General features: G+C 32.5%; 1 protein-coding gene across 1 annotated transcript in view; it reads left to right on the forward strand.

Moving 5' to 3' along the window:
* Nucleotides 1–11,470, forward strand: part of LOC106462443 (apoptosis-inducing factor 3-like) — a 55,339-nt gene that overhangs the window by 36,715 nt on the left and 7,154 nt on the right. Inside the window, exons 11-13 of the mRNA XM_022389712.1 lie at nucleotides 861–996; nucleotides 2,314–2,390; nucleotides 6,806–6,923. Of these exons, the coding sequence (XP_022245420.1) occupies nucleotides 861–996; nucleotides 2,314–2,390; nucleotides 6,806–6,923 (331 nt within the window). The remainder of the gene's footprint in view (nucleotides 1–860; nucleotides 997–2,313; nucleotides 2,391–6,805; nucleotides 6,924–11,470) is intronic.

The raw sequence follows: 11,470 nt of genomic DNA on the forward strand, positions 1-11,470 counted from the left end.
ATATTATCAATATTCACTTTTCTGCACATAAAATTAAAAACTTGGTTTTTTTCAACTCAGTATACAATGATATTATTTATTACTACCAACCAGTTAGTGACATAATTTCAGGATGGTGTTTCATGACAGTAACTAATATATCCCATATATCACTAGTCAAGTGTTTAATTGGATCTCATTACAAATCACTGTTTTGTAAATGTGCTTCAAGAAGGAAATTGTCAAATTTATTGTTTGTCAATGGTATGAAAGCAAATAAACATGGTAAGTAATATTTTAAGAACTTCATTCCATCTAAGAACAGGAATAATTAATATTTATGTTTTTAATCATTCCAGTTCTTAACTGAATAAAGTTTTAAGTTGAAAATCTGGAACCCTTCTATCTATAAAGAATATTTTTGATTAAATATATTCTTGTATTTACTACAAGGCAGCAGTCATTTCTTTGCTCTGAAGGAGATAAAATTAAGATTTGTAAAAAATAATTACTCAGGGTGAAGTATAAAGCTAATAGTAGATAAGTATAGGCAGATCAAGTAATTACTCAGCTCTCCAGATATGTTATGCTAGTTGCATGTCCAGATCTAAAAAGTGCTTGTCCTGAACAGATAAAGGGCTAATTAATGCCCTGTTCAAAATTTTAAAAGAAAAAATTCTGCCTATGTTTTATTTTAAAATTGAACCACAAATATGTAGTATTTTATATTTAGGGAGATGATGTAGATAGTGTACTGTATACTCACATATGTCTTGATGTGTTGATATGAAAAAAATAAAAAATATCTATTCAACTCTATGATTTTCAGTAACCATTACTTATTTAGTCTGTTCTGTAATATGTGCCTTTTTCTACTGTAGTTGTTTCAAGAAAATGGCATCAAGTTTGTTACAGCTAGTGGTGTGTCTCATTTCAATGGAAAAGATGGAAACCTTTGTGAGGTAGTGTTTACTGATAATCAGTGTCTTCCAGCTGACCTCTGCATTTTAGGAATTGGTATGGTTATAATTTTCTTTTTTTTAAATAGTGTAATGGATAGATTATATTTGGTTTTAGTTGATGTCTTTTTTTTCTACACTATTAACACTTTATCATCACTGCCACCTGTACATTTATGTATGCTAGACAGGATCTCCACCCATACATTAAGCCAATTATGGTAATGAAAAAACCCTTCCATGGATGATAAAGGGTTAGAAAGAATATATAAACTAATTTGAGGATGCTAAGGTTTATAGTCATTAAAAAAAAAAGATTAAAAACTACAAGTATCATTGCAATTGAGGAAGAAACAACATATTAAAGCTTTTGATGTTAAGTAAAGAAAAACAAAAAGCTCTGTAACAGTTTAGTAATTAAGTAAGTTTTGGACTGGAAACCTATCAATATTTTGTATTTAAGACAAAACTAGAAGCCTAGTAACACTTTAACATTTAAGTGAAAAGAAACTAGAAGCTTTGGTAACACATTAAAAGTTAAATTGGGTAAAATCACTCATTGTCTGTGTAAAATTTTATAGAAGACCCCAACAACAATTAGTGGGATTAACTGGTATATTGATGATATTTTAATTTCAATATTTTTGTGTAACTTTTATGTACACTGTAATCAAGAAAGTAATGGACCACAAGCAATATGGTGCAAATAGTTTAGAAAAATGTGTTTTAAAAGGCAGTGGGGTCCATATGACCTCACTTGTAATTTCAGAGTTGAGTAATAAAGGATCAAAAACTCAGTAACAATTTAATGGCTAACTAATGAAGGTTTGAAAGCCCAGTACCTCTTTCTTAGCTAAATAGCAAAAGGGAGGAGCCTTAGTAGCATATAGTTAGAAACAAAATGTATGAAACCTAGTAACTCTTGCACTTAGCTAACAAAAGGCTACAAACTTTCTAATACTTTTATAACTAATTATTAAAACATAAAAACTACATAACAAAAGGAAAGAAGCTTACATTTATAGTTGAATAAGAAAATAAAAAAGTTTGCCATGTTTATAATTGAGTGACAAAAGATAAGAGGCCTATTAACACTTATAGTTCACTAGCAAAAGATGAGAAATTCATTATTCTTTTTTATAGATAAGTAATAAAAGATAAGAAGCTTATCACTACTATAGTTGAGTTACAAAAGATGGCATCTTTTATAAGTAAATAATGAAAACTTTTGTCATGCTGATATTCATGATTTAAATTTGTTATTTACTGTCATCATCAATTTTAAAATGTAACTTTCTAGTTTTGTATCCTGTTCAAATTAGATTTTTTTTTTCGTTTTTGCAATCAACATAAGCTTTTCTTTGTTTTGATTTAGGAGTGACACCGTCTACTGACTTTTTGAAAGATTCTGGAATTAAGGTCAACGAACAAGGCCAGATTATTGTAGACAAAGTAAGAAATAGAGATATTGTAGGAAAGAGTATGAATTTAAATGGGAAATAATTAGCTTTTTGATCACAGTAGTTTGTTCTGCTTCATGTATATTTTGAGGCAGTGGAGGTATCACAGCTAAGAAACACATAGATTTCTATGTCCAGTCCGTACTCTTCTTTTTATAGTGCCTGCACAGTTTCCTTCCCTTTCCCTGGAACCCGTTCCTCGCTCTTATCCCTTATCAATCTTCCTCTGTTTGGGATCTTTCCCCTTCTATCCTCACCAATTGAGATCGCCTTTTGCTTCGATTGGCTTCTTCCTCCTTGTCTCCCCCCCCCCCCCCGAGATTTTTCGAGGTGTCTTCTCATCAGATTTGACACCTCACCTTTTCCCTCGCCTTTCGTCTTTGTCAGTCATTGGAGGAAATCCTACAGTTGGGCATGTGGACTACACCTAATACGATAATCTCTCATTATTTACACCATATCGCAGTTTCTTCTTCATCGGGTTTTCGTCTTCCACGTGTGGTTGTTCTTCATATTTCAGTGCAACTTTGACTGGGTAAGTTAATATTCATGCTTTTTCTTTCAGGGGCCCATGCTTCATTTCCTCATTATTTGGATCTCACTCTGTGTTGAGTGGTTCCTGACCAAGTATTCTTTAACTTGAAATCTGCACTGTGCAGCTATGTTGACTTGCGCTTTATCTTACATGGCTTCGCAATGCTCACTGTTGAGATGGGGTGTTCCACAAGATCGCTTGTAGGTGAATAACCTCAAGATGTACTTGCTTCATAAACTTGCTCATTCTGGACCATACCACTCATGGACTGCGTAGGTAAAGCAGAAGGGGATAGCTGCCCATCCCTGCCATGCCTTGTATTGAATAAATCAGTATGGTCTGCTTTTCAAAATAGGGTTTCGTGGTCACCCATTGCACTGTCTCAGGTAATGATGTTCCTCCGGACTCTCCACTGCATTCTCACCCCCATTTCTTCTAGTGGAGTATGCGAGTCTTTACCACATTCCAGTTGCAAGCTGCTGGGATGGTCGACCATGGAGGCATCCTCCTGAATGGGTTCCACACAAAGATGGCTATAACAATTCAGTGTAGATTAGGGTGTTGGTGTTCTGCAGGTGTGGATGATGTGATATCCTCTAATATGCAGTATGCATTCACTAAGGAGTTAGACGTCAAAGTGCAGTTCACCCCTTCGATTGGGATCCCTCATCCTACTCCCATGTGGATATCAGTACCCTGTGGCTGGGTTTTGGATTTAGATTACAACCAATCAACATAAGTCCCCACACATGTTTAGGGTGTTATCTTCCTCCCTCTATCATACTCCTTATATGTTGGGGGGGTCACAGTGGAGATAAAGGGGGATTTTTCCAGTTCTGTCCTGTTTGCTATCTCTTGTTGTATCTTAATCTGAGGATGTTATTGCTTTTCAGGTGGTTCTGCTCAGTCTCACTGTTGGAGGAGTTGGTTTATATTAGATGGACATCCTTTCGATACCAGATGTCTGGTACATGGATCAATCAATTATATCTAACATATGTGTCATGCTCAGGAGTTAGAATGGTTCTAGATTCCTATTGGTCTCTTGAACTTGAGGTGAAGACAGTATGATCCTCATCCTACCCCATGTGGATCTCAGTTCCCAGCGGCATCAGTTTTGGATCTAGTTGACTTACTGAGTATGGTCCTTCATACCCTAGCCACTCTATACCTAGGGGCACATCCATTGTTTTACTCACTTTTATACTTGGTGGGATTGAGTTACATATATATTTACATGCTCCTCTCTTTTTCCGCCCTTATCTACTTCATATTTCATGGATGGGCGAAAAGTATACCTGTTTCAGAGGTGGTGCAGTTCCCATCATCAGATCTTTGGATCTGACTCTCATTTCCAGGGGTATCCTTTGGATGCTTTTGGGGGGTACTTCTGTAATTCCCTTGCACCGGTCCTGCCTCCTAATCAATGTAGGGAAGTACCATATCAGAAGTTATAATTTTCCTATAGTGAAAATGTATTTTCGATAGGTACTTCCCTCTTCTCACCCTTCCTCCCCACTTTCCTCCAGTGCTTTCATCTTCAGCCAAACCTTGAAGTGATAGTTTGGTAGAGGCATATAGAGGGAGTTGCATGCATCACGTATGTCATGCTCCTATTGGTGGAGAAGTGATGCATGATGATTTACATGAGAGACATGTTGGAATCATTCGATTTCAATAGGGGGGGAGCAGAAGGCTTGTGACATGCATAAAGAAATAATTTCCATATAAAGGGCAGCACTGGATGAGAATAATTAATCTTGTGAGAGGAGGGAAGTACCCGTCAGAAATACGTTTTCAGTACAGGAAAATTATAACTTTTCAACTGTAAATTGTATATTTTTGTGTAAGTTGTTTTTGTGTTGAAGGAATTTTGTTTGTTCACTTTGACAAGTAAAGTTGCAAAATATATCACCTACATATTTAAGCCAAAATGCAGGCTTACATAAGGAAGTGACTATGGCATGTTGTTCTTTGTGATGTAAGAAACGAGTAGCCACAGTACCTGATAATGGATTTCCCATGGCAAGTCCATGTAACTGAAGGAAATACAATTATCTATATTGAAAGTAAATATATGTGGCTAGTTGTAATAGTTTGATTAGGTGTTCTTGTTTCAAGTTGATTCTCTTTTTGGGGTCATTTTTGCAGTAAGTTCTATCACTTCATGAGAAGGGGTTTGAGGAAATAGGTTTACAGCATCAAAGCTAGACATACTAATGCTACTGTCTAAACTATGTAAGTGTTGTAGGAGGTGTGAAGTGATTTTTAATTGGGTGCTTAATTTGGAAATATAAGGTTCCAAAATCCAGTTAAAGTACTTACCAAGGTTGTAGTTTAAAGAATTATAAGACATAATTGAGTGTAAGGCTATTGGGTTTTTATGAACTTTCAGTAAATTGTAGGTTTTTGATTAGTTTGTATGCAAAAAATTGTAAAGTTTAAAAATAATAGTTTTTTCTTTGAATAATATTTTGAGTAGTTTGCTAAATTTTTTGTTGTATGTTAGGTTAAAGTCAGTATCTGACCAAGTAAATTTAGATGTATCATTCAATATATTTACCCTTAAGGAATCATACTGTTTGACTGCTAAATTCATGATAAACTTTTCATTATCGGCTCTTAGGATAACAATGTCTTTGTTGCTTCTGAAATATTTTAGGCCTTTTCTTTATGCTGATGTCAAATTATGTTTTTTAGTCTTCTTAATGTTTAGTATTTTCAAAGTATTTTTGTGTTTTTTTCACTAAATTCATCTAAAGTTTGGTAATGTACCTGCTTTTGGTTTGATAGGGAAATTGCTCATTATATTGTTTCTGTCTTTTGGAATTATGAATGTTTCTGGTGATTCTTAGTTTTACTGTGAATTAGACACACTTTCTGCTTGAGGTCTTGGACTTGGGATTAGTTGCTATTGCTAGGATTTGTGATTTGATTGTATTATTACTTTCCAGTAAAGGTCTTTATAGCTAGTTTTTAAATATAACACTGGGATGGTGGGAGGAGTTACTGTATAGTTAAGACCTTTATTTAGTGTTGTAGTTTGAGATTCACTGAGATGAAAGTTCACAAAGTTGATTTACATTGTTCTTTACAACACGTCATGATTTGTTTCTTTTGAACCGTGCAAACAGATGAAGTTTTCTTGCTTTCTATCTAGATTTCATTTAATAGTTAAGCTTTTAAAGCAGGTGCTTTTCTGTATTAATGATGAATATAAGTTATAATTATCAGGGTTAGTGAAACGTGAGATTGCTTCCTAGGTTAAGTTCATTTTTGCAGAGAAATGTCAGTTCTCTGTGCTTTTCCTTTATAGTTTGTTTTTAAAAGTTTCATTTGAACTTTTTCTATGATACTTTTTATTTTATGTTAAACTGGAGATTTAGTTTTATTTTTCAGAAGGTTAGTGTCAACTTTTCTTTTTTTTGCATGTTTTTTGAAAGGTTAAACTTAAAGTTACATTCTTCAATCTTTTTTATATCTATCCTTAACATAAGCAGATTCGTTCAATGAAGCTTATGTTGTTTGATTGTAACATCAGGCTTATTTGGCTTTTGTACAATTCAGGATGAGGAAATTAGACTATATCTTTGGTTAAAAGGGATTGAGGATGTATGTAATTTCTCTAATTCTTATGCATTTTAGATGGCATCTTGTAGTTTTAGCATTTTTACCTTAGGTGCTACTTCTTGGTTTTGAGGAAACAGGTTAGGCTTATAAATGTAGTGATGTAAGACTAAAGTGATAGGAAATTTGTATGTTAGACACAAAATAATTGCTGCTGTACTTTGAGTTAATAAATAGTTGTTTTATGTTAAGAAGTTGAACACCAAACAAAATGAGCTGAAAATGTATTTTGTTTGTACTGGCAGTATATGCAAACCAACAAGGAAGGAGTATTTGCTGCTGGTGATATTGTGAACTTCCCCCTGAGTGTACTTGAAAACCAAGAAGTGAATATTGGTCACTGGCAAATTGCTCATGTCCATGGTAAGTTCTGTATTATCCCATCTTAGTTGTGAGATTGAAACCGTCATAATATACAGCAAAAAAAGTCTGAAACCAGAATGTATGGTAGACTTTGTTTTACAAGTCGTGCACAAGTGTCATTGTTAGTAAGTTGGAGTTGGTTTTGTTTCATATGAAAAGTTTAAAAATTAGTGTTTAAAAAAAGATGTTCATCCTGATGAGGAGCATCTTAAATTTGAAGTACAGTTTTCTAAGTGAGGGTAATGATCATCAATCAGTAAATCTTGCTAAATGCTATTGTTGATGTGACATACTATGTTACTAGGCCTAACGATACTGATAAAAATCATATTTGACTTCAGTTTTTTCTTGTTCCATTTAAAATGTCTATATTATAGATATGAAACCATAGGTGGAAAAAAGCATTTCAGATGCATATTTTGTCCCCCACATGTCACTGCTTAGGAGCTTTTTTAATGCAAAAGTTTAACTGAAATGCCATAGGGTGGGATTACAAGAGGGCAAGTAGTAGCTTTTTTCCTGTGGGATATAGTATACATGACATTCAGAATAATTGAAACTTTTTTGCCCCCCCCCCCCCAACCTGAATTCACTGTGCAAATTCCCCCCTATTGAGTAGAAAGGCTGCCTTCATTGAGTGCATAGTCTCTTGTCACTGTGCTTGTTCTTATTTCTTAACTTATAAGAAGAATAGCTTGCTGGTTCATCAGTTCTTGTGATTTGATAGTAAAAGTTAAATAAAATAATAATAAATAACTAATTACTTAATTATGAATTATAAATAAAATAAATAATTTTGAGTTACTATTTCTTACTCTAATTAACAATTAATTGTTAATTCAGCAGCTGAAGCATATTTATACTGCAGAGTTGTGTTAGTTTAAAAAATAGTATTTTAAAAATCTAATATGAAGGACCACAAAGTTCAACACTTTATTTAACTATTTTTATATGTTCCTTTTTCATAAATTTAAACTAAGACACTTGCATTGCATTTCTGTTTCTTATAGGATGCTATACATTTGTTGTTAAGTACATATAAGTAGGTGGATAAATATAGCAGTGGTGGAGACTGGCATCTTACAAGAATATGAGGGAAATTGGTTATTTCCTAAAAAAAATAAAGGATGTGTTTAATTTCTACTTTTTCTTGAGGGTGGGTGTGCAGGGACAAACTTGAAGAACCTTATTATATTGTCCATATGTTGAGTTACAGGAAACAAAAACACACAGTTTTCAAGAAAAGCAGTTATTATTATTTTTTGGAACAAGGTAAAAAGATTACCTGTTAATTTGGAGACCAAGTTTACAAATCTTTGCACAAAACTGTTTTCATTGAATCTAATGGAATCATCTTCTTTCAGTATGACAGAAACATTGTCATAATTATTGCATGTACACAAAACTGTATACACCTTCCAAGTTGAACTGTTACATTACACTAAACTTTACTTTAAATAACTATAATTTGAGAAAGTTACCTAATAACACAATAAGAGTAAGGTAATTGTTCTCTCATGCTACAGCATTTAAAAGCCTGTGTTAGTGTGGAAAACATTCATTGCTATCTGATTATATATTAAGAGTAAGTAAGATACTGGCCCCTTTGGATCATTTATTATTAAGATGAACAATACCTATACTTAATAATAATAATGAAACTTAAAGTATAAATCAAAATTAAGATTAACAATAAATGGTAATTAAGCACTTTTCAAAATTACAGCATTACAAAAAATGCATTTGCACTAAGCAAATTATTTTAAAACATAAATTGCATATAAAAATTACATCAACTCGTGCACTTTATTATGTACTTTTAATGCTTTGGTCGATTAGAATTTTTCACATGTGTTTTAAATTCCTTGGGTAACAACTCAGTATAAATTGTTCATTGCTTATTTTTCCACTGCTGTGACCAGATATAACGGTTTTGTTTTTAACACATTCTCCATTGACATCTATTCTTTTCTTCTCTGTATGACTGTATTCTTTTTCCAACAGTCTTGGTTATTTGTAATATAGTTACACTCATTATGAGGATATGGAGCTGTTAGTTCCATCCTTTGTGTACTTAGGAGGACATTTTTCCACTTGTTACATATACAATTGTTAGAGGATATCGGAAACAGTAAGGTCAGTAAACATTAAAACTATCAATAACCAAGCAGTTCTGTAATTGAAATTAAATTCATGCATGCTTATATGTAATATTTAGAAAAAAATAATTTTGCCAATTTTGATAATTATTTCTGAAAAACTGAGAATAGTTAACAAAACTTTGGAATGCAGCATGTATTGATTCACAATTACATTCCCACATAGTCACAATATTGTATATTTCATTTTCTTCAATGACTTGATAAATCCTTATTATGATTACAATAATTGTTTAGTGTTTGTGTGGACCAAGCCTATTTTTGTGGTGGAGCTGAACTCTTCTTTTTTTTTTCCAACAAGAGATTTTTAAATTAGTCGAGATATCATTTATAATTTAATAAGTTTATTGAAATTATTCACATTATATATCAAATTTTTACTTGTAAAAAGGCTTATAATAATATTTGATTAATAAATTACTCTTATTTATATTTATGATTATGAAGTTAAACTAAATACAACCACAAGTCTGATTTTAACAATTCAGCCATGCTTTTTCCAAGTTTTCTATGATATATTGCATCTCAATTAATTTGTATTGATAATGCCATTATATTTGTATATTAGTAAAATAAATATTTTAAAATTTAAACAACAATTTTCACATAATTATATTTGCACTTAAATTGATTAATTTCGAAACAAAAATTTATCTTTACAACATACCAAAACTTTTAATGTGACACCAATGCTTCCAAGTTCCTTTTTGACTTAATTTTTGCCTCATATGCCACTGGGTGTGCATACAGTACTCCCCATCTTTCCTAGCTGGATTTTGTTGAGATACAACAAATACTAAATTTTTGAGCTCCTGTTTGTTTTTGGTTACAAAAATAGTACTGGTGGCAGTGATTGGTAAATTTGTTTCTTAAACTTCTTCAGTACTCCATACAAACTAGCTTTAAAACAAAATCCTTGGAGAATGAATTTAAGGTCCTGCAATTGGTAAAAAATATTTCTTTAGTAAAAATCTGTTCCAAGTTTCATAATGTTAACATGATGTATTCAAACAACTGGAGACACCTTACTTGAAATAAAATATTGGTTTGCAGAGAGCAAAAAGCTATATGTAATTAACAAGATTTTGCCTAATACTGTGTATTGAAGCAACCTTTAATTTTTGGTATATCTTTATACCTTGACCAAAGTAGTTTTGTAGACCCTTAAACCTCTGAATCTGAAAAAAATAAAATGAACAGTGACAGATGACTAGTAATACATGTTTTCATTGTTGTATATTATTGTTCCTAATTTTTCCTCCAAACTCAAGCATTTCAACAACACAGATGATACAAATAAGTCAGTTTTTAGGATTATTTTGGTTTCATAATAATCTGCAATGTGCCATTCTGAAGTTCTTTTAAACTTAATCAATAGACCCTACCTGCATGCCTAAAGTTGTGATCCAACATGCTTTCGTAAATTTTAATAATTATTTGAACCCCTCGGTAATTCTAAGAACTTAAAGAGTGAAAGAAGGAAGAGTATGTAATAATGTGTCAACAATACTATACCTGCCATATCCAATGCCAGTGAGTCCTTTTGCCTAATACCAAGGCTCATCAGGCCAGCTGGAGTAAAACAGATCTAGGCACTATTTATATCGTCAATTGTATGACTGTTATGATGTGAACTAGATTAAGTAAATGACTTGTAATTAATACAAAAGCTATTTAAATCATTTACAAATCAGAATTATGGTAAGTCAGATTAGAAACATAATATATATATATATTATTTGTTTATAATTGAAACTAGTTATTTATTTATTTATTATTGTTTTTATTTGAATTGACTTTACTATCATTCAGAAGAACTGGTGAAACAGCATGCTGGTCTTCTTGTCCCCGAAGTAGGTTAAGCAACCACAACTTCAACTGGAGAAAAATTACAGTAGTTGTTCTAAGAACTTATGAGTGGAAGTAAAGAAGAATTTATAACAATGTCATTCACACTATATCTGTAATATCTAGTGCCAACAAGGCTTTTCATCCAATACCAGGGCTCCTCAAGCTGAGCATGAGCAGCAACTGTTATGGTTTGAAGTAGAGTTACTGAAGAGTCTGATTTAAAATCCATATTGGATAAACCAAGAGGAATTGAGAAAGAAAATGTAATATAATACAAATTTTATCAAAAATATCAGGTATACAATGCTTTGCCAAATTTCATCAGTTGAAACCATACAATACTACTTCATGATGATGAGGAACCCACTTAAAGTAAATATGTATATTTATAGTAGAGACAGCTGATATGGGTATTAAATACTTTTATTTAAAACACAAAACAGTTAATGTTTCAACCTACTTCGGTCATATATACACCTGGAAAAAAGTTAAGCACCCCCGTGTTTTTTCAAATGATTCAGATTCGACGTTCTTGTG

Source organism: Limulus polyphemus, unplaced genomic scaffold, assembly GCF_000517525.1.
Source record: "Limulus polyphemus unplaced genomic scaffold, Limulus_polyphemus-2.1.2 Scaffold1167, whole genome shotgun sequence".
Lineage (NCBI taxonomy): Eukaryota > Metazoa > Arthropoda > Merostomata > Xiphosura > Limulidae > Limulus > Limulus polyphemus.